This window comes from Hyperolius riggenbachi, chromosome 3 (genome assembly GCF_040937935.1).
Source record: "Hyperolius riggenbachi isolate aHypRig1 chromosome 3, aHypRig1.pri, whole genome shotgun sequence".
Taxonomy (NCBI): Eukaryota; Metazoa; Chordata; class Amphibia; order Anura; family Hyperoliidae; genus Hyperolius; species Hyperolius riggenbachi.
The window spans coordinates 317,692,000-317,713,432 of NC_090648.1; the positions used below are offsets into that span (position 1 = coordinate 317,692,000).

General features: G+C 42.8%; 1 protein-coding gene across 1 annotated transcript in view; it reads left to right on the forward strand.

The window, feature by feature from the left end:
- XPOT (exportin for tRNA) overlaps positions 1 to 21,433 on the forward strand; it is an 80,200-nt gene that overhangs the window by 18,172 nt on the left and 40,595 nt on the right. Inside the window, 9 exon segments of the mRNA XM_068276766.1 lie at positions 1,023 to 1,241; positions 3,072 to 3,256; positions 6,304 to 6,472; positions 10,577 to 10,813; positions 11,401 to 11,439; positions 12,980 to 13,042; positions 15,766 to 15,890; positions 16,870 to 17,014; positions 18,554 to 18,673. Of these exon segments, the coding sequence (XP_068132867.1) occupies positions 1,023 to 1,241; positions 3,072 to 3,256; positions 6,304 to 6,472; positions 10,577 to 10,813; positions 11,401 to 11,439; positions 12,980 to 13,042; positions 15,766 to 15,890; positions 16,870 to 17,014; positions 18,554 to 18,673 (1,302 nt within the window).

Here is a 21,433-nt window from a genome sequence, read left to right on the forward strand (position 1 = left end):
TGCTGCCACACCAGCTACACTAACCCCTGCTGCCACACCAGCTACACTAACCCCTGCTGCCCCACCATGCTACACTACACTAACCACTGCTGCCCCACCAGCTAAGCTACACTGCTCTACACTAACCCCTGCTGCCCCACCATGCTACACTACACTAACCACTGCTGCCCCACCAACTAAGCTGCACTGCTCTACACTAATTCCTGCTGCCCCACCATGCTACACTACCGTAACCACTGCTGCCCCACCATGCTACACTACCGTAACCACTGCTGCCCCACCATGCTACACTACAGTAACCACTGCTACCCCACTGTGCTACACTACAGTAACCACTGCTGTCCCACCAGCTAAGCTACACTGCTCTACACTACCACTTCAGTGTATGATCTCACCTGTTCCAGCTGCTGTGTTCCTCTCCCCTTAGCTCTGAACCTGTCGCTGTACACACGCTCCTCTCCTCCTCTGTCTGCATCTGCTGATATACACTGCGGCCGCCTGCCTCTCAACATGCTGTGGTCCTCATACTTCCTGGTGGGCTCCATACTGCCTGTTGGTTGCCTCTTACTGCATGACCCCAGCGGCACGTGTGCCGTGGCATTTATGACTTGTTGCACATATGCACCACTGGAGTTACACAGTAAAAGAGAACCACTGACGAAGTACTGAGCCCACCAGGTAGAATGAGGACCGAAGCATGTATAGCGGCAGGCGGTTGCAGTGTATATCGGCAGCTGCAGGCGGAGGAGAGGAGCGCGTGTAGAGTGGCAGAACTGGATCGAGGGGGAGAGGAATGCAGCAGCTGGATGATGTGGTAAGAGCTTCCCTACGGTACTTTTTACCAGATGCCCTCCCTCCCCAATGGGCAAACACTGACTAAATCATTTTATTAATGAATATTGTAAAAAAAAACAAAAAATTGTATTCATTATTTTCACTGCAGCTCTTCTTTAACGGGAAATGTTTTGTTTGCAGGTTTATAATACAATAAATAAAAAAGGGCTTTTCTTTTTTTCTTCCAGTTGCTCAATGCTCAGCCAGAGAAGACCTTTATTCGCAACAAAGCTGCACAGGTGTTTGCTTTGGTTTTTGTTACAGAATACCTCACGGCTTGGCCTAAATTCTTCTTTGATATTTTATCTGTTGTGGGACTCAACCCCCGTGGTGTTGACCTGTATCTTAGAATTCTTATGGCCATTGATGCAGAGGTTGTGGACCGTGACATCATTCACACCCCTGAGGTAACCAGTGTGCTTCTAGAATTGCATTTCTGTCTAGGTCATTACTCAGAAAAATGCTGGAAATGCCTTTAACACAAAAAAATGGATCCAAACCATTTTTTTTTTTGTTTTTTTTTTGTTATATGACCAACATCAAGGTTTTGGTCAACATGGTCTGCCAAAAGAGTGGATTTCTGATTAGGAAATATTTCTTTTGAGAAATAAACCTCGGTAAAATAATTTTGTAATTGTCATTTTTGTTTTGTTTTTTTCTATTTGTAAGGTATTTATCATCTTTCTGTGTGTGTAGGGTTCATAAACCAAAGTAAAACAAATATGACATGTTTTAACTAAGCTTATTTAATTAGAAACAATATCTGGTAGTTGCTAGCAGTATTATAGACAGCTACAGACCTCTGCTGCAAGGTTGCTGAGTGACATGGCCCCGAGTGCACGTCTAAATTGTCATAAGAAAAGTACCTAATGGATCATGCCGTTAAGGGGGTAACCATGTCTCTACTTAGGAGTGCTGCTGCTCTGGCTCCTCCATCCATAAGAGTAACCCCCATCTTTTCCAGGGAGAGCCCGCAGGTGCTGCATTTTCAACATCATGGCAAAGACATCCGTACCTGGTGCAATGCGTGCCGGGAGATGAAGTCCGTGGATGCAAGTTCATGGACTACATCTCCCATCATGCATTGCGGAGGGTGTATGCGCAACTTCATTGTGAAGTTGAAAATGCGACTGCAGTGGGCTCTCCCTGCCTTCTGCATGGTACCTTCCGCTGGCTGTGTGTGGCTTCACTTTCAAGTCCAGGCATTGATGGATTTATTTTTAATGCATATACATAGACCATTATATTACGCTTGAGGTTTTTGCAAAACTTGGCACTTTTTAAAGTATAAGTGCTAATTTACAGCATTCCAGTTCACTGCTCCTACAATACTGTTAGCCTTTTCACGTAAATTTTTACGCATTGCACCCGTTACGTGTAAAAATGTACTTGTTTATGTCCGCGATAGCTTTCTGCACCAGCGGGAAATCGTAAAAAGGTACGCATGGTGGCCGGCCGACTCCCAGTTGGCAAAAACGAAACTAGCTGGCAGCGGGGGACCGGAGGAGCCATGAGTGACTGCGAGGGCACAGGATGGCTGCAGGGAGCTGGTAGTTGCCCCAAGTAAGTAAAACTCATGTTTTTTTTTTTTTTTTGTTGAAGTGAACCTTAAGCCTAAAAAAAAAAATTGAGTTTTACTCACCTGGGGCTTCCCTCAGCCCCCGCAGCTGATCGGTGCCCACGTAGAGTCGCTCCGATCCTCCTGTCCCCACCGGCGGCTACTTCCGGTTTCGCCGTCAGGCTGGGAACGCGAGTGATTCTTTTGCGTTCCCAGCCACAATATCTCCCCCTATGCTGCTATTGTGGCCTTCCTTGCTTACAATTTCCTTTTTCCTGCAGAAACTTCTAAGTATGTTCCTGCCTCATGGTTCTTCTTGTGCATTTTGCCTTCTTCATATAGCAGTTCAGGCTGGGAGCCAGAGAGCATTTCTGTACAGTGAGTGTTCCAAATGGGCCACTGGTAACAATCTGTAAAGATTGTTCAGGCAACAAAGTGTGTGTGTGTGTGTGTGTGTGTGTGTGTGTGTGTGTGTGTGTGTGTGTGTGTGTGTGTGTGTGTGTATATATGTGTGTGTGTGTGTGTGTGTGTGTGTGTGTGTGTGTGTGTGTGTGTACAGCTTATATAAAGGGAGGAATATAATGTGAGTTATTAATTGGAGAGAACCCACTAGCAGTAGACAAGCTGTTCTGTACTTTTTTTTTTTTTTTAATATATATCCTAAATGTCTCCTTTCTAGGAAGCACGTAGAAACACATTGTTAAAGGATAGCATGCGGGAGCAATGTATCCCAAGTTTGGTGGAATCTTGGTACCAAATACTACAGAATTATCAGCACACAAACTCTGAACAGACTTGCCAGTGCCTTGAAGTGATTGGAGCATATGTCTCATGGATAGATCTGACATTAATTGCAAATGACAGGTAACTCCTATATGCTTGCAAGTAAAACCTTGTGCAGAAACCTCCTTACAATGTCATCAGGGGGTAGGAATGAAGGTTCTTATTCTTGACTAATGTATATTGTGACAGCGCATAACATTGTGTCAGCTGTGACATTGAGGTAAAATTGCTTGGTGATTAGGTGGTAGGAATCTATTGTAGACTTCTTGGGAATTCTTTTTTTGACACTTTAAAATTTGTGAGGAGGTTTTCCCTAAAGCAAATCATTTGCAGTAGTAAAGGTGCGTACACACATGCGACTATAGTCATTTGAAACGATCGTTCCCCGATCATTTCAAACGACTATCGTTTAAAAAAAAAGAAAAAACTCCAACGATCATTGAGCCAAACGATGGACGAGCTAGATCATTAAAAACGAAAGATGTGCCTTGGTAGATTTTTTTTTTAACTACCAACGTTTGCAAAACGAGTTCATCGTTAGAAAACGGTCGTTCGTACTAGGCTTGACATGCGCATTTCATTATATATCCACAGAAGTTTTCATCTTAATGCGCAAGGACAACACGTGGTTTTCGTTATTTAATGTTCGTTCTATGATTGTGTCCTGTGACACGTTAATTGCTCCATGGTTATGCCACAATTATAATTTTCATGGACACTAAAACAGTGAGTGTTTTTTTTTTTTTTTTTTTTTTTTATGTGTTTTCAATGCTGTATTATCTAAATGCTCTACCTACATACCTACAGTATGAGTTCTCATACTGTAATGTAATATATGTAACGTTAGTTTTATAGTGTAACGTACGTTTTGAACAGTTCGTTACGTGCGGGCGGAACTTCCTATGATGTCACTTCCAGGAACAGTATGTGACATCTTCGCTGTACAGAAGATATAATAGTTAAACGTGAGCCAACCGTTCGTTGGCATCACATCCATCACAGAAAACACGCATTTTCCTGTATTCTACTGTGACGTTGTTCCGGATCGTTCGTTAACAAACGATCAGATCATTGCACACTTTTAAAAGCTACTTTTGCTTAAAGAGGAGCTGTTAGGTATAAGGTCTCAGAGAAAATAAACACATATATCAGTAGCTAAAGATTGGCTGTACTTACATTACATATGCATTTCACTGTCCACGTTTGGATTTCACAGAATTTGTATATAGTATATGCAGAGATAGATGCTCCTGACAGCTCATGGCAGGCTCCATGTTTGTGAAGCCAAATGTGTCGTCATGTCCTGCCTGCTTCTGATCACAGATACACTCGTTCTTGAACAACACGGTGTGCAGTGAATATTAATGAGCCATGTGGCTAGGAACAATAGCTGACTCCTGCAGTGTAGTCTGCCCGGAGATTTATCAGTGCTTCGCTCTGGACTGATTACACAAGCTGCTGTACCGTCTCATTAGCAGCCGAGGGGAGGGCCCCAGAATGCTTTGCAGTTTAGCTGCGGCTTGCGTCTTTATGGGTCTATAACAGAGGTTAAGATAAGCACACATCAAAGGTAACTGAAATGTTTATCTTCACTAATGGCTTTTGAGCTTCCTTCTAAACTGTTTAACACAGGAGAATAGAGGTTTAAATTAGCTTCTGCAGCCTGACAGTTACTCTTTAAGTCATTCTTTCATCAATTAAAAGATCATTCGTCGTTCACAACGAACGATCATTGTCGTATGTGTGTACGTAGCTTCAGAGGTATTCATTTTGATTCTGTAGACCTTGAAATTTACTGAGCTGAAGCTAGAGTACAAAATCACATGCTTGCCTTAGAGGGAATCCTCTTGATCCAATTGAGGCTTTCCTCTGCTCTCCTGTTGCCACTTTCGAATCCTCCAAAAATTACCAACAAGGGTTTGCCGGTAATCCGTACGGCACCTGCGCGAGTCTGGGCGTGCCTGCGCAGTAAGCCGGAGCTGCTCTTGCGGCCCCTTGCTATTGCAAATGTGCGGCTGTGCTCACATGACTGCAGCAGTGTTCTTGTGTCAGGTGAGGAGTTTGGTCCTGGGCAGTGGTAGAGGACGGAGTGGGGGGGGGGGGGGGGGGGAGTATTTCTGTAGGCCTCGGGTTCTCTTAAATATCAGTGCCTAAAAGCAGATTGTCTCGGCACCAATTTACTACAGGCTGGCGTTCAGTCACAGGATGTTTATGCTTCTTGAGGGGAGGAGGCCTTGTTGGATCAGTGAGTGGGTTGGGTATAGTTGCATTCAATGGAGCAACAGTAGCAAAGCTTGGCTGAAATTCACTAGTCTGTTGGACTATTCATTTACTGTATATTTTTACTCCTATCTGATGCTTTCCATAGTGTTTTTGGGGCAGTTTGATTTGTATTCTCATGTCTAAACTGTTAGATTCTCAGATTTGTTTTATTTATATTGTACTAGAATCTTCCACCGCGTTTTACAGAGTATGTTGTTAACTGTCCCTTAGAGGGGCTCAAAATCTAATCTGATTTGGCGGTTCCAATGTAATGCACTTGGCTGCCCCAATTTTCATCAGAATCCAATTATAACAACAGAATTGGATGGCTGATCGGTCGCCAGGTCGCCTGATGTATGGCCACCTTTATGTCTAAATAGTAAGGATGGACAATGACATGCAAATAATGAATCGATGTAGAATGGAATTTGTTTATGAAAATGTATGCAGCTTGTAAATGGACCAAATAAACCCTCGCTTTGCTCAGTTGGTCCATTTTCAAGCTGCATCAATTTGCAATAAAATTTATAATTCTGCATTGTCAAAATTATTCACAATCTCATTGACCATCTGTAATTAGCTTGGGAATGGGGCTTTCTAATTGAGTGAGTATTCATAACTTTCCCATACAAAGTTTAGATGATTTGTATGAGATCTTAAAATGGGGATTTTTAGCAAACCTGTTCAGGTTTGACATCAAATTTTAAATGTCTGTACATATTTGGAAGGTATGTTGATACCCAGAAGAGTGCATCTTAACCATTAAGAACTGTATGCTTTCATTACTCTGATTTTCTACAAATTTTAGGGTTTTTTTGTGCATGCAAAGTTGTTCTTTATTAAATAATTTTTCCCTGATCTCCCAGATTCATTAACATGCTGCTTGGTCACATGTCAGTGGAAGTTCTCCGAGAGGAAGCATGTGACTGTCTGTATGAAATTGTAAATAAAGGAATGGATCCCAACGATAAAACCAAATTGGTAGAATCTTTGTGTCAAGTATTACAGTCTGCTGGGTTCTTCAGCATTGAGCAGGTTTGTGACTGTGCTGTCATGTCTAATCATTTATTCATTGTATTATTTTAGCTTGTTTCCAATAGCAAAGGTTTTTTTGTCATTGCATATAATATTGGTTTGTAACAAGTAACCTCTATTGTACTACAAGAACTGTTTCATGGCCTTGATAGACTATTGCCTTATAGTTAAACTTACATCTAACAATAAGTAGTTGTAAAATAAAAAAGTCAAATACTTGGACAGATAACTGCACCAACAGTTTAGACTAATCATTTATCTTTCATCTTCGGTCCTCTGAACAGTGATGTAGTAATCATTTGTTTTATGAAACCTCATTCAATTCATTAGAGTGCATTTGAAGAATAGAAGATCACAACTTGATTTAACGGTCTACTGTCTCAAGGGACAGGGGAAAAGGCTGTCCAGCTCCATGTCAGTCCACCCACAAATAGCTAATTTATGGAGTCTTATGATCAACATCTACAGTCTGTTAAGCTCAGTACACACTAGGCATGGGTCACGCAAGAATCATATGGGTAAAAGAAAAAGTGTCCCAACCACAGTATAAGAGCGATTGTCTATAGGCTGATCTGTCCTGGTGGAGTGCCATATAAGATCAGAAGTAGATATGCATGGGAAGAGTACATATGCAGCTATGACTGTAGGCTAATAAGACTCAGCTTGGGTGAGGAGGGTAGTGATGTGGATGAGTATTTTAGTGAGCCTTCAGGATTGGTTGGTGGTTGGGAAAAGTGATACACACTGGGTTTAGCCAGGAGGAGAGCAGGGTAGGTGTGGCGAGCTTGTAACATCTTTCCTAGGATTAGGAGAAACAGCTGCAGGCAAGTACAGACTCATTTTAAATCTGAAAATGAGGTGCCAGAATGATCATTTTCACGAAATGTGCGCTTTCAGAATTTAACTACTACAGTTTTCATCTCCAGCATGTTTTCTATTATGTTTATGCAACCTCAAAGTATTGAAGTGTGTAAAAAAAAAAAAAAAAAAGTCCTGATCACCATGGCCAAAAATGTAAAGTGTACAGAGTTTAAAGTTTGTAAAAAATAAGTAAACCCTAACTGTAACATACTTCAGTAGTGGGATGATCCAGGATCCTGCTGCAGCCCACTGATAGTGTAGGGGCTTGAGGCAAATTGGGGCATGCACATGCCCAGTACATGGGCACTCGTCCACAGCCAGAAGCGTGGTCAGAAGATACCCATTTAACTTGCACTTAGTCAAATAGTTAAAGTGAATGTGTACCCCTTTAAAAATAAAAGTGTCAGATACTCACCTAAGGAGAGGGAAGGCTCGGTCCTAATGAGCCTTCCCTCTCCTCTCCCGGTGCCCGGTCCCGCACAGGATCCCCCGTAGCAGTATTCGACCAGTTCGGTCAAATACTGCCACTTCCGCTGCCGAAGGGATGTTTTGGAAGCCTTCGGGAGCACTCGGGCTCCTGAAGACGGGCCGCTCCATACTATGCATTCGTGAGCGCCCTCTGACGCAATCGCGCGTGCGTAGTATGGAGCGACCCGTCTTCGGAAGCCCGAGTGCTCCCGAAGACCTCCGAAGTCCCTGCAGCGGCGGACGCCAACGGGGGAGCCAGCGCAGCACCGAGGGCACCGGGAGAGGAGAGGGAAGGCTCATTAGGACCGAGCCTTCCCTCTCCTTAGGTGAGTATCTGACTTTTTTATTTTTACAGCGGTACCCATTGGCTTTAAAGAGACTCTGTAACAAATTTTTCAGCCTTAGTTCTTCTATCCTATAAGTTCCTATGCCTGTTCTAATGTGCTCTGGCTTACTGCAGCCTTTCCTAATTGCACTGTCTCTGTAATAAATCTTATCTCCTTTCCTCTTTTGTGTTTGTCGGGCTAAGGCTTGAATGTGTGGAATGTGCAGGGCTGCTTGTGATTGGATAGAAGCGATACACACTCTCTGCAGGCCCCCTGCACACTCTGTATGACTCACACACTGTTTATGTGAGCCTATCACAAGCTGGTTAGTTTGTTTGTTTGTAAACACTACCTAAAACTGTTAATTACAAGCCAGGATTGCAGCAGAGTGTGGCAGAAACAGCACAGAGGGGCACAGGAGAAAATAAGGAATAGAATGGTATGCTTTTTAGTGTAAGAATATTAGAGTACAGATTCTCTTTAAAGAATGGTCCCTATGCTGCATCAGTCAGCTGCAGGAGGATCCAGGAGGCCTGCGGACCATCCAGAGGCTTTTTACATTTCAGGTGTACTTTTAAGCTTTGTACATACTTTAGATTTTTGGCCATGATGATCAGGAATGATTGCTTCAGCCAAGTAAAATGTAAAAAGTATGCAAGATGTTTCCCTGATATCGCTGGCTTCCATCTGTGGCTAGCTTAACTCTGAAAATTTTACTGAGACTGAAAGGTAAAATCTATCTATCATAAATGACAGTATAATACAGGTTGTAGGACTTCTCTATGGCGTGAAATGTTTAGAGTTGGTGTTCTTAGTTATATGGAGTTAGATTCTTACTGAAAAAGTCATTCAAATTCTTATTGTCCAGAACTGTGTGCTTTTTTTTTTTTTTTTTTTTTTTTTTTTTTTTTTTTTAAACCGTTTTCTTGTTTGCAAATGGAATAATCTTGCCACATACACCAGTGTTTTCTGTTTTCAAAATGTTCCTACATCAAATTTATATCCTGGTTATGCACAGTTATACCATAGAGTACGTGATCTGTGATCAGACCTCAAAAGCAGCATATCCCTGGCAGGAAGTGCTAGCCTTTATCGTAGGGGTGGAGCATAGAAAGGAGAGCTTTTACTAAAGAAGTGTAGCTATCCCAAAGTATATCTCATATCTATGAAACTTCAGTATGTATGACAGAATCAGTTTTTCCAACAGCCGAGACCATCCGCTTACAATATAGAATATTGTAGGCTGTGTACTGTCTCCGATCCTGTTTTCCCTGTATACAAACAGATGCACCTCAACCGCTGACTGCGTTAAGGTAATTAAATTTGCGGACGACACCACCATCCTTGGTCTCATCAGTGGAGAGGACGAACGCACCTATCGCAGTGAGATTGAGCGAATCTGCAACTGGTGTAAGGACAACATGCTTGTCCTAAACGCTGCAAAGACAGTTGAGTTGGTTATCGACTTCAGGAAATGCCCCTCCCCACTCAGCCCGGTATTCATCGAAGGCACTGAAGTCACCAGAGTATCAAGTGTTCGGTTTCTGGGCACTACCATCACCAACGACCTGAGATGGAGTGAAAACACCACTAAATGCCAAAAGAAGGCGCAGCAACGGCTGTTCTTCCTAAGACAACTCAGGAAGTTTGGCATGCCGCAGGAACTGTTATCAAGCTTCTACACTGCCACCATTGAGTCAATCCTGTGCTCATCTATCATCGTGTGGTATGGTGGAGCCACCACGAGTGACAGGTACAGACTTCAAAGAGTAATCAAGGCAGCGGAAAGAATCATTGGGTCACCCCTGCCACCTCTGGACCTCCTCCACGCATCCAGATTGAAAACAAGGGCATACAGGATCACGAATGCCCTGCACCATCCCGGCAGCTGCTTCTTCAACCGCATGCGCTCGGACCATCGTTACAGGGCTATCTCCACCAAAACCTCCAGGCACAGGAACTCTTTCTTCCCCCAAGCAGTGCACCTTCTGAATTCAAGTCACACACATAGAAAAACTAAATGGCACATCTGTGACCCAGGCCTAAATAAATATGTACTTTTTCCGAGGTTCCGTGCGTAGTTTTGCACTACAACACCTTAAATTCTTTTGTCTGTTTACAATTTTTTTTTTTCTTGCACTAAGTTGTTTTAATGTCTTTGTCTGTTCGTCATTGCATGCGTTGCACTACTATGTTTTTGCTGCTTTGTACTATGCTCTATGCCGATGTGTACCACAAACAATTCCGAGTGTAGCAACTGCTGCACTTGGCGAAATAAATCTGATTCTGAGAATATGCACTAGTCTGGTGGCAGACAGTAACCATCATGCATAGCTTTTGCTGGAACTTTCACATTGTTAATGCTTGTATTTCCTGACCTAGCAAGGAACTTGCATTGGCTCTGTTTATGCTTGGCTGTCTCACAAATGCTTTGAATGATTTGTGCTAGGAGGAAGATGTGGATTTCCTTGCCAGGTTCTCAAAGCTGGTGAACGGAATGGGACAGTCTCTCATTGTTAGCTGGACTAAACTAGTAAAATCTGGTGATATGAAGAATGCACAGGACACTCTGCAGTCAATTGAATCCAAAGTGCCTCTGATGTTGCAACTGCTTGTCCATGAAGATGATGACATTTCTTCCAACATCATTGGATTTTGTTATGAATATCTGCATATCTTAAAACAAGTAAGAAGGGATAAAAGAGGGTTTTAATAATTTTTTTTTAGGAATGTTTAGTAAAGATTTAATTATATTCAATCATTTATTGTCTGTACCAGGAACTAGAAGATAATGTAGGGTCGTGATGGCTCTTTACAGGCTTATTTGTTTTTCCAAGCGATCACTATACAGAGTCAGAAAAGTTTTTGTATATACAATACAACATGACCTATAGCAGACGTAGTATCACATCTCACACATTTGCAAAAATATACCCACCTTGTTCATAACTGGTAGAACTCATGAGAATTCCAGGGCTTTATACCACTACAGAAAAATAAGCATTGGCTTATTTGTCATTTTTGATTTTTTTAAAAATTATTTTCCCTTTAAAAAAAAAAAGAAGTATGTCATACAATATGGACAGCACAGCAATCTTAGTCATTCAGTTGATATGCTTTGTTTCTGTAACCTCCTTGATGGAATTGCATACTACACAAGTGGCTCACCAAACTGATCCATAGGGCGGACATGATCATGTGCTAAACATGTATACTGTTATTTTCTATTCCTGCACTGTTGTGACATTTGGCTTTCATGTTTTGATTTTTCAGTTGGTTTTGCTTTCTGATCAGCAGAAGACTAATGTGGAGGTGAGTGCTTTTACCTATCTGTAGTATTCTTCATGTATGTCCATGTCTACCAGTTGAACAAATGTAATTCAAAATGTACCTGTAGTAGAAAAAAAAAGTGCACCAAATGGGCAGTTGCCACCAACCTCCTGCTCCTTGCTGTTCCATCGCGGAAACTGTCCAGAGGCAGATGGGACACAGAGGCATGTCCTTGCTCTGACATGCGTCTGTGTCATCTCTGCGCTGCTCTCTTGGGCCTTTCCGTCTTCGAAAGATCGTTTAACCCAGGCGGTGCTACGCAAGGAGAACTGCATAGGTGTGGTTCCCGAATAGCGCAAGCATTGTGGAATGGACAGATTTTGTTTGAATGAGTGTGAAAATGTATATCTATTGTATTTGGGTTATTTGTAGCAGTGTGGTGTTTAGGGGTAGTGGTAATGGTAAACAGCAAATGATGATGATCACATGAGATATTGATGGATCATCAATGATGGAAAATGCTGATCTATAAATATACGAAATGAGCAAAAGTTGATTGATTAAAAGGTTGCCATGGAGGAAGGGTTTTCTATGCTACCAACTTTTTCAACATTTTTGATCTTTTTTTCCCCCAAAATTGCAGCAATATCGAACACGTGTGTTAAATTTAACAGGTTTTTCAAAATTTCCAGTCAACTGAAAAATTTAATCAGATTGGTCGATATGAATCAAAATAAAACTGTAACTTGTGCGCCACGTCTTTAAATCGTAGCCTCAACCACTACGATTGCATTTAAAGAGACACTGAAGCGAAAAAAAATATTATGATTTGTATGTGTAGTACAGCTAAGGAAAAAAACATTAAGATCAGATACATCAGTCTAATTGTTTCCAGTACAGGAAGAGTTGAGAAACTCCAGTTATCTCTATGCAAAAAAGCTATTAAGCTCTCCGACTAACTTAGTCGTGGAGAGGGCTGTTATCTGACTTTTATTATCTCAACTGTAATTGAACTGTTTACTTTTCCTCTGCTAGAGGAGAGTTCATTACTTCACAGACTGCTCTGAAAGACTCATTTTGAATGCTGAGTGTTGTGTAATCTGCACATATTATAAAATGATGCAATGTTAGAAAAAACACTATATACCTGAAAATAAAAATGAGAATATTTTCTTTGCTGCTAATCTTCTAGTAATTATTCATAGTACACAACCAATTCATTATATCATATATTTTTTTTCGCTTCAGTGTCTCTTTAAGCTTTGACAGATTTTCTTAGTAAGGCCTCGTTTACACTTCTCAGCGCAGTAGGCAGTGCGATCTGAATGCAACATCTGCGATCATACGCTGCCTGTCATGCCCTGCTGCTGTGCAGCGCATGTAGCGTGAACATTACACAGTGCAGTCTATGCACTTCTGATATTCCTGTGTTTCAAATGCGTATAGTGTGAACGAGGCCAAAGCTGGTAATTTTCAGGTTTGCATCTGGTATCATTTGCCAACCCTGCAACAATGTAACTGTTAAGCTTCTGAACAAAGTGTAACAAAGTTTATTAACCTTTTCCGTACCATTTACTTGTAGGCAGTAATGCTGGCGGTTATGAAGAAATTAACTTATGATGATGAATATAACTTTGAAAATGAGGTATGCTTTTTTGATTAACCTGTGGTATTGTGCACGCTGGAAAGGATACCAGAGCCAAAGCACATATAAGAAACAGGGAGAGCAGACATGTATGGTGAGCTGCCATGATGCCCACCGTTCCCCTTATTCTTCATTCTGCCCCTCATGTCATGCGCACATCGCTGTGTCACGTGCTGTAGGGCGTGTGCAGCTGGGCCAGTGCAGGCGCAGTGATGCTCGACTCTGGCTACCGGGAAGACGGTGCATTGAGGGCATTTAGAAGCAACGGAGAAGCAGAATGGAGAACGGGGGAAGCGTTGGGCATCAGGACAGCTCACCATACATGCTTGCTCCTCCCATTTCTCATATGTGCTTCGGCTGTGGTATCCTTTTAGGCTAATGTTTGGGCATACGTTCGTATATGTATGTATGTATGTATATATATGTATATGTATGTGTATATATATATATATATGTGTATAGGATATGATTCAATATAAATATAAAGTATGAAAATGTGTTCAATATACAAATATGTGTTCAGAAAAGGAGATCCAGGTGATCATCTTTTTGATAAAATACTGATATTTTTCCTCCTCTATGGAGAGCGGCTTCCTGAGTGGGGTCAGGTCTACTCTCCCCACCTGCCTATACAGTGGTTGCCTTTGAGGTAACCCTGCTTTGTGAGTATAGCTTATTACTCGAACATATTTAATTTCAGCCACCAGTACCTACTACACTATATTTGGCTCTTGGTGTCCTTACTCTGTGTTAAATATTGATGAGAGGCAGTTCTGAGATAATAGGACTGAGGGACCTGGGTTGAAGTGGCATGAGAGCAAGGCACCATCATTTTGTAGTGCAGTAAAAAGCCCATGGCAGGGAGTAGGGTTGATCAATGAGATGCAAATATTTTCAAGTTCATGCAGTATTTACATTTTGCATGCAAATTTATGCAGCTTGAAAATGGACCAATCCGTTTAACCACTTGCCGACCAGGGGATTTTTCTGTGATCGGTGCTGCGTGGGCTCTACAGCCCGCAGCACTGATCAGGAGTGCAGCAGGGCGATCAGACTACCCCCCTTTTTTCCCCACTAGGGGATGTCCTGCTGGGGGGGTCTGCCCTCTCCCTCCCCCTGTGAGCTGCGCAGGACGGATTTCCGTCCTGCGCATTGAAGGATAGGCTTCAGCCTATCATATGCCGGCGATCCCCGTCCAATCAGAGGCTGGGGATCGCCGATCTGCCTTACGGCGCTGCTGCGCAGCAGCGCCGTATGATGTAAACAGCGGGGATTTCTTCCCCGCCTGTTTACATTTTGCCGGCGAGCCGCGATCGGCGGCTCTCCGGCTGTTCACGGAGACACCCTCCGTGAACTGACATGGAAAGTCCGCTCGATCGAGCGGCCGTTTCCATGGTAACCCGCAGACGACCAGTTTACGTCAATCTGCGTTAGCTGGTCGTCAAGAGGTTAAACTTTAGTGGAATTTGATTGGTACATTTTCAAGGTGCATAAATTTGTATGCAAATTTACATAATTCTGCATGAACTCTAAGATATGTGCTTCTCGTCGATCATCCCTAGCAGGAGAGGGATATTTGCTCTAGCACAAAGCTGTGGAGCATCATCCTTTTGCCTCACCTTCCTAGGGCCCCAACCCAACTCTCCCTTCTCCATACTGTTGCCTGTTTGATCTCCCACAGAGTGGCCTTTCCTAGAACCTGCCTGTTGGGGGAAAAATACACAGGTATCTGGAGTCCTGGCCAGCTGCATGCTGTCCTGAAAATAAATCTTTATAAGGCAGGCCATACACAATACAATCTTAGTTGTGCAAATTTACCACTTTCATGTAGTATCAAGTTTATCAAAACAATGTTTTCAAAGCATTTTCAATCTGTTGGCCCTTTTACTACATAGATTTGGAAAATATGTACAATCAAGATAATATGGTCACTCCTAGTGTAAACTACTTCTGAAGGGGGAAGTTGATCCTGAATAGTTAATTCTGTCCCCTGTGAAGAGCGTGCATCTGTTTTTATAAAAATCACCTTGCTGCCAAATACAAGAAGCTGACTGACATTTTGCTAGTCCTGTCAAGACATTTGGCTTTTATTTCATATATTCAAAACTCCATATTTGATGTTACCCCTGTACTGTATCCTTTTAGTTCCCATCTCTTCCTTTTTATCCTACACAACAGATGTTTATTTGTGCCCCATATGCTTGAATGCAATGTTCTTTCCCCCTCTCCTCTTTACTCCTGTATTGTTAGTGCCAGTAACCCTCTTCTGAATACCTTGTACACATGTCTCTGTCTTGGCTAATCGCATGTCCACTGGATCCAATATGGCTGCAGGAAGTACCTGCCTGTGTGACAATAGTTATTTCAGCATTGCCATAATGCAAAATGCATGCAACACATTCTTTGGGAAATGCCACACAGTACACAGCCATTTATATGTAGTGGCCATCTTGAAAAGACTGGTTTATTATTCCTGCAAATGTTTTGCCAACTGCTTGCTGTGAGAACAAACACTAAAACAAGCTGGTCGGTTGGTGTTTTATTTATAGAAACCGAATTATTTTTTTCATGTTTTGTGGCGGATAGTTATATGATTTTATTGCTTTTCTATTTTAAATTTATTTAGGAATAATTTTGATGTGCATCTCTTCCAGTAGTGTTCCAAATTAAGGTGTCAATTTACTGCTGCACAATGATAATTAAAACCATCTGTTTCAAAACAGGGTGAAGATGAAGCTATGTTTGTTGAATATAGAAAGCAGCTGAAACTGTTATTGGACCGTCTTGCACAAGTGTCACCTGAATTACTGTTGGCTTCTGTCCGCAGAGTTTTTAATACTACACTGCAGTAAGTGTTTTTATAGTGTGCTACATGGCATACTTGTATGGAGTGGGCACCGCTACATCCCACCAAAATCCACGACAGTGCACGACCTGGTTAGCAAGTCCAAAGGTCACAAGAAGGAGAAATGGTCCGCACTTGTCAGTGAAGATTTCCTTTATTAATGGACATATCCAAGAACATCCAGGGCAAACATCACATAGCTGACATGTTTCGGACTAACCGTCCTTAATCATAGCTCAGCTATGATTAAGGACGGTTAGTCCGAAACATGTCAGCTATGTGATGTTTGCCCTGGATGTTCTTGGATATGTCCATTAATAAAGGAAATCTTCACTGACAAGTGCGGACCATTTCTCCTTCTTGTGCTACATGGCACACATGCAGTATCCTACCCAACATGCTTCATTGCATCGTTTCTTTACTTGGCTTTTTTTATTTTGCCCATCTGAGGTTAAACATAACCAAACTCCACAAGAGAGTAAAACATAAATCAATACACTAACAATAGTAGACAGTTGTGAACGTAATTGATTTGCTATTGGCTTAAAACTCCTCAGCCCACCATCAAACAATTTAAAGTAGAGAAACCACAAGATCTTCATTTGTGCACTCACTCTTCAGACACTCTACTTGGCTTCCATTGGATGGTCTCTCCCCTCCAAGTGATCTTGCAAACATGGACTGGTTTTGAGTTTCCTATTGGTTGAGGAAACTTTGAATGGCTTGTGTTAGGCAAGTGACTCAGCCTGTGCCATAGCGGCCTCATGCGCACACAGAGCAGATGGCCTGACATAAAATAAATCTCACTGCTTCTGCAGCAGTCGTACAACCGCTTAACCATCTTTTGAAATACTTAACTGCATTTTGATATAATACAGGATGAAACTGCAACTTTGTGCTACTTTAGCCACAGACAATTAAGAAATCACCTCAGAAAAACCTTAATAAACATCCCTTTTGATTTTTCATTTCTCTACTGTAGAAACTGGCAGACCGCTTCCTTTATGGAAGTGGAAGTTGCTATCCGGCTGCTTTACATGTTGGGAGAGGCTATTCCAGCTTCCCATGGGGCTCATTTCGTTGGCGATACCGCAAAAGCAAGTGCACTGCAGGATATGATGAGAACAGTAAGTCTTTCTCCATGACAATATGGAAGCACCTGTTATTACTTTATTGTGTAGATAAGCAGACTAGTATGTAATGGAGGTAACATTTAAACAGAAATCAGCCGGCATTCATACATTCATAGGATAATAAATGTGCAGAAGGGGCAGGTAGTCCACTTGAATGTAGCTAAGTAAAGCTCTCCAGATAACCACTGTGGTAAGATGTATTCCAAACATGGTGTACAACCAATGTTTTGGGAATATCAAGGCAAGAGAGCAGTCTCCTGTATTCCTGAAACATTCGCTGTAGAATGACACATTAGGATTGGACCTTGTTGTATCAGCTTTATGGAGTGCTGGCTTTTTGCTATGCTACTATAGACTAGGGCTGTTAACTGTTTTGTATTTAAAGGGCAACTGTAGTGAGAAGAATATGGAGGCTGACATATTTATTTTCTGTTAAACAATACCAGTTTCCTGGCATCAAACTGATTGTTTTGGCTGCAGTAGTGTCTGAATAACACCAGATACAAGCATGCAGCTAATCTTGTCAGGTCTGACCTTAATGTCAGAAACACCTGACCTGTTGCATGCTTGTTCAGGGTCTATGGCTAAAAGTATTAAGCTACATACACACATCGGACTTTTACAAGCTACCAGTCGTCAGACTTGCCCGCGGGGCAGTCGTTCTGATAAGTTTGCCGGTGTGTACAGCCTGTCGTCAGGCTGAAAAGGCTGTTTTTGACTGATCCGCTCAGCGGGCCGGTCAAAAACAGCCTTATCAGCATGACGACAGACTGTACACACCGGCAAACTGTCATCAGAAAGACTGCCCTGCGGGCGCGTCTGACGACTGGTAGCTTGTAAAAGTCCAATGTATGTAAAAAACTTTGAGGCATAGGACCAGCAGGATAGCCAGGCAACTGGTATTTCTTAAAGGGAAATAAATATGGCAGCTTCCATATCCCTCTCGCTTCAGTTGTTCTTTAATTGTGAACCTATATGATAGGGGGTGATGTTCTTAGTTTGATTTCAGCATAGTTGTTAAAGGAGTTCTTTCGCGAAAAAAGTACGCAGTTAAAAAATGTGACAGATGACAGGTTTTGGGCCAGTCCATCTTTTTAAGGGGGATTCTCAGGGTTTTCTTTGTTTTCAACAGCATTTCCTGAACAACAGTTGCAAAATTTAACTGACATAATAGTGTGCAAGTGATTAGGGAGGCCGGCTGGTATCTTGCTATTTTGGCAGTTAAACTGTTGTTCAGGAAATGCTGTTGAAAACAAAGAAAGCCCTGAGAATCCCCCTTAAAAAGATGGACTGGCCCAAAACCTGTCATCTGTCACATTTTTTAACTGCCTACTTTTTTCGCGAAAGAACCCCTTTAAATACAGTTTTATTACTTTACAGTAACTTTTTATGCTCTCCTTGCCTTGTCTCCTGTATTTGCGTAGTAAGGAGATTCGTTTGTCACTACTGGTACTCGCATATGACCTAGATGGTTCTCTGTGTTGAAGGAACTTATTACGTCTGTTATGATCAAATCTGTTTTTGTCTTCTCAGCTGGTGACCTCAGGTGTGAGTGCCTACCGTCACACGTCCGTCACATTAGAATTTTTTGAAACCGTGGTTAGGTATGAAAAGTTCTTCTCAGTTGAACCCATGCACATTCCCAATGTTTTGGTAAGCCTTCATAATGTGCTACTGTGTTTCTGTGCTTGCACTGTATGCTGCATGTTTATTTGTGTAGTATAGTTGTGACAGCAAAATAGTCTTACCAGGCATCTTATCTGTGCACTTTGGAATAAAAATGGCAGCATTGCTGTTGTGAAATACTTGAACATTAAGCAGCACATTTTAAAGATGTCTAATACTCTTGCAGTAGTAGAGTTAATTAAAAATACTGCATTTATGCATTAATATAAAGGCATATTTTCAGTATTTGTCATCCTAGTCACTGATAAACTATAATTCCCTAATCTAAATGAGACATATTCAGCACTGGGATTCCAAACATGTAAGTAGACAGAGTATGCCTCTTGTATACATTAACAAGACACCTTTAGTGAAATATTGACGCTGCCATTTTTATTTACCTTTAAGTGTCAGTTCCCTGGCTTTCATGCTGATGTGTTGACTTTAGAAATGTCAGTCCTACAAGCAGTGGAGTCAGGTTTAAGTTAGGAGCACATCCCTGCCCTTGCGAGCTTACAATTTTAGAGGGTAGATCAGGATAGAGCCAGACCAGACTCTTTCCCCCCCCCCCCCTTTTCCACACTAGGGGGATGTCCTGCGGGGGGGTCTGTTCGCCGCTGGCTATTTTCGCCTTGCGGCGGGGCTCCTCAAAGCCCCCCTCCGCAGCGATTTTCGGCCTCCCTGTCCTTCCCTCCCTCCCCTCCTTCCCCTGGGCGGCGCAGGACTGAGATCCATCCTGCACCGCCTCTAATAGGCTTCAGCCTATCGGACTGCGACGATCCCCGGCCAATCAGAGGCTGGGGATCGCCGATCTCCTTTACGGCGCTGCTGCGCAGCTGCGCCGTATGATGTAAACATGGTTTCAATTTAGCCTGCGAGCCGCAATCGGAGGCTCGCAGGCTGTTCACGGAGACACCCTCCGGGAACTAACATGGAACGGCCACTCGAACGAGCGGCCGTTTCCATGGGAAACCACTTGCGACCTGCCGACTCCTATCGGCGTTAGGCGGTCGTTAAGTGATTAAAGTGGATCCGAAATTAACTTTTACTCATTGCATAATTGTGTTCCTTTCCTATTGTTTATTGGGCATTCCTCAAGCCAAATACTTTTTTTTGTTTTAATACTCTAATTCCCTATAAACTAAACAAGCCTCGCCCACAGCATTTCAGAGAGCCTTGGCATTTTCAGACAGTAGCAAGGGCTTATGGGAGCTCAGTCTGGGCAGGAGGAAGGTGAGGTATTACTAGCCAGAGATTTGAGAGGCGGAGGAGGGGGGGGGGGGATTAGATTTTTTTTCACAGGCTGAGTGCTTAAGATGCAGATAAGCTTGCTGTGTATCATGTTTACAAACAACATGGCTGCTGTCATTGTATCACAGGAAGAAATAATCATATTCTATTGATGCTGTTCGCAGCTAGATTTGCTGTGTAAACTATCTAAACTTTAGATAAGATATATATAGACAAGTTACTTGTTATAGTTAGTTTTTCATCTTGGATCCGCTTTAAAGGACTTCCGAGGCCAAAAACAAGAAAATGACACTATACCTTTTTAATATCAGAATCCACGGAGGACGTCCAGCGCGTCCCCCGCACCGTTCCGCCGTCATTGCAGCCCTTTTCGTTCCCCCATGGCTCGGCCCGACCCCACTGAACGCGTCGCATGTATGCCACAAGTAAGATGTCCGCCGCCTTGAGCCACGGCTGCGCAGTACGCTTTGCCGCGAGTGCGACTGCGCAGCCTTTAGCCCGCCTCCCGCCGCGTACAGAGTCCCGTAATGCTGCCCAAGGCTGCGCAGTCGCACTCGCGGCAAAGCGTACTGCGCAGCCGCGGCTCAAGGCGGCGGCCATCTTACTTGTGGCATACATGCGACCCGTTCAGTGGGGTCGGGCCGAGCCATGAGGGAACGAAAAGGGCTGCAATGACGGCAGAACGGTGCGGGGGACGCGCTGGACGTCGTCTGTGGATTCTGATATTAAAAAGGTATAGTGTCATTTTCTTGTTTTTGGCCTCGGAAGTCCTTTAACCTTCCCAGCGTTCAATTTCCCCAGGATTTCTGTGCAAACAGTGATAAAATTTATTTTTAAAACTTTTTTTTTCCTGTAACTTGCCAAAATGTGTCAAGCAAGGGTCTAGTATACAGTGCAGGAGAGTATTGATGTGTATGCATGTTTATACTGTTCACAGCATGTTTTTTTGAACGGACATTTCTGTCCATACCGCTAGGAGGGTTAAGCTGCAAAAAAGAAGTTAGATACTCACCTATGGAGAGTGAAGGCTCTAGGTCCTATAGATCCTTCCTGCTGGTCCTTGCGTTCCAACGATGTTACCCCGGTTTGAATCCCCCACCGCGGAAGTCTTTGGGAGCCCGAGTGCTGCCGAAGATGGGCAGCTCTGTACTGTGCATTCGTGAGCACGCAAGAGAGCGCGTTCGTGCATGCGCTGTACAGAGCCGTCTGTCTTCCGGAGTACTCAGGCTCCCAAAGACATCCAAGGCCTCCTGCGGTGGCAGAGAGCATTATTCAATCGATCGGTTGGATACTGCTTACTTGTAACAGCTCTCAAACAATGGGGCCAGGAGGAGGAAGAATGCTCTATAGGACCCAGAGCCATCCCTCTCCATAGGTGAGTATGTGTTTTTTTTGTAGATTTTTTTTTTTTTATCTTTTTTTTTCTTTCAGCTTAGAATTCACTTTAGTGAGAATGTATGAAGGTGAAAACTTATAGAGTTTTTTTTTTTTGTATGA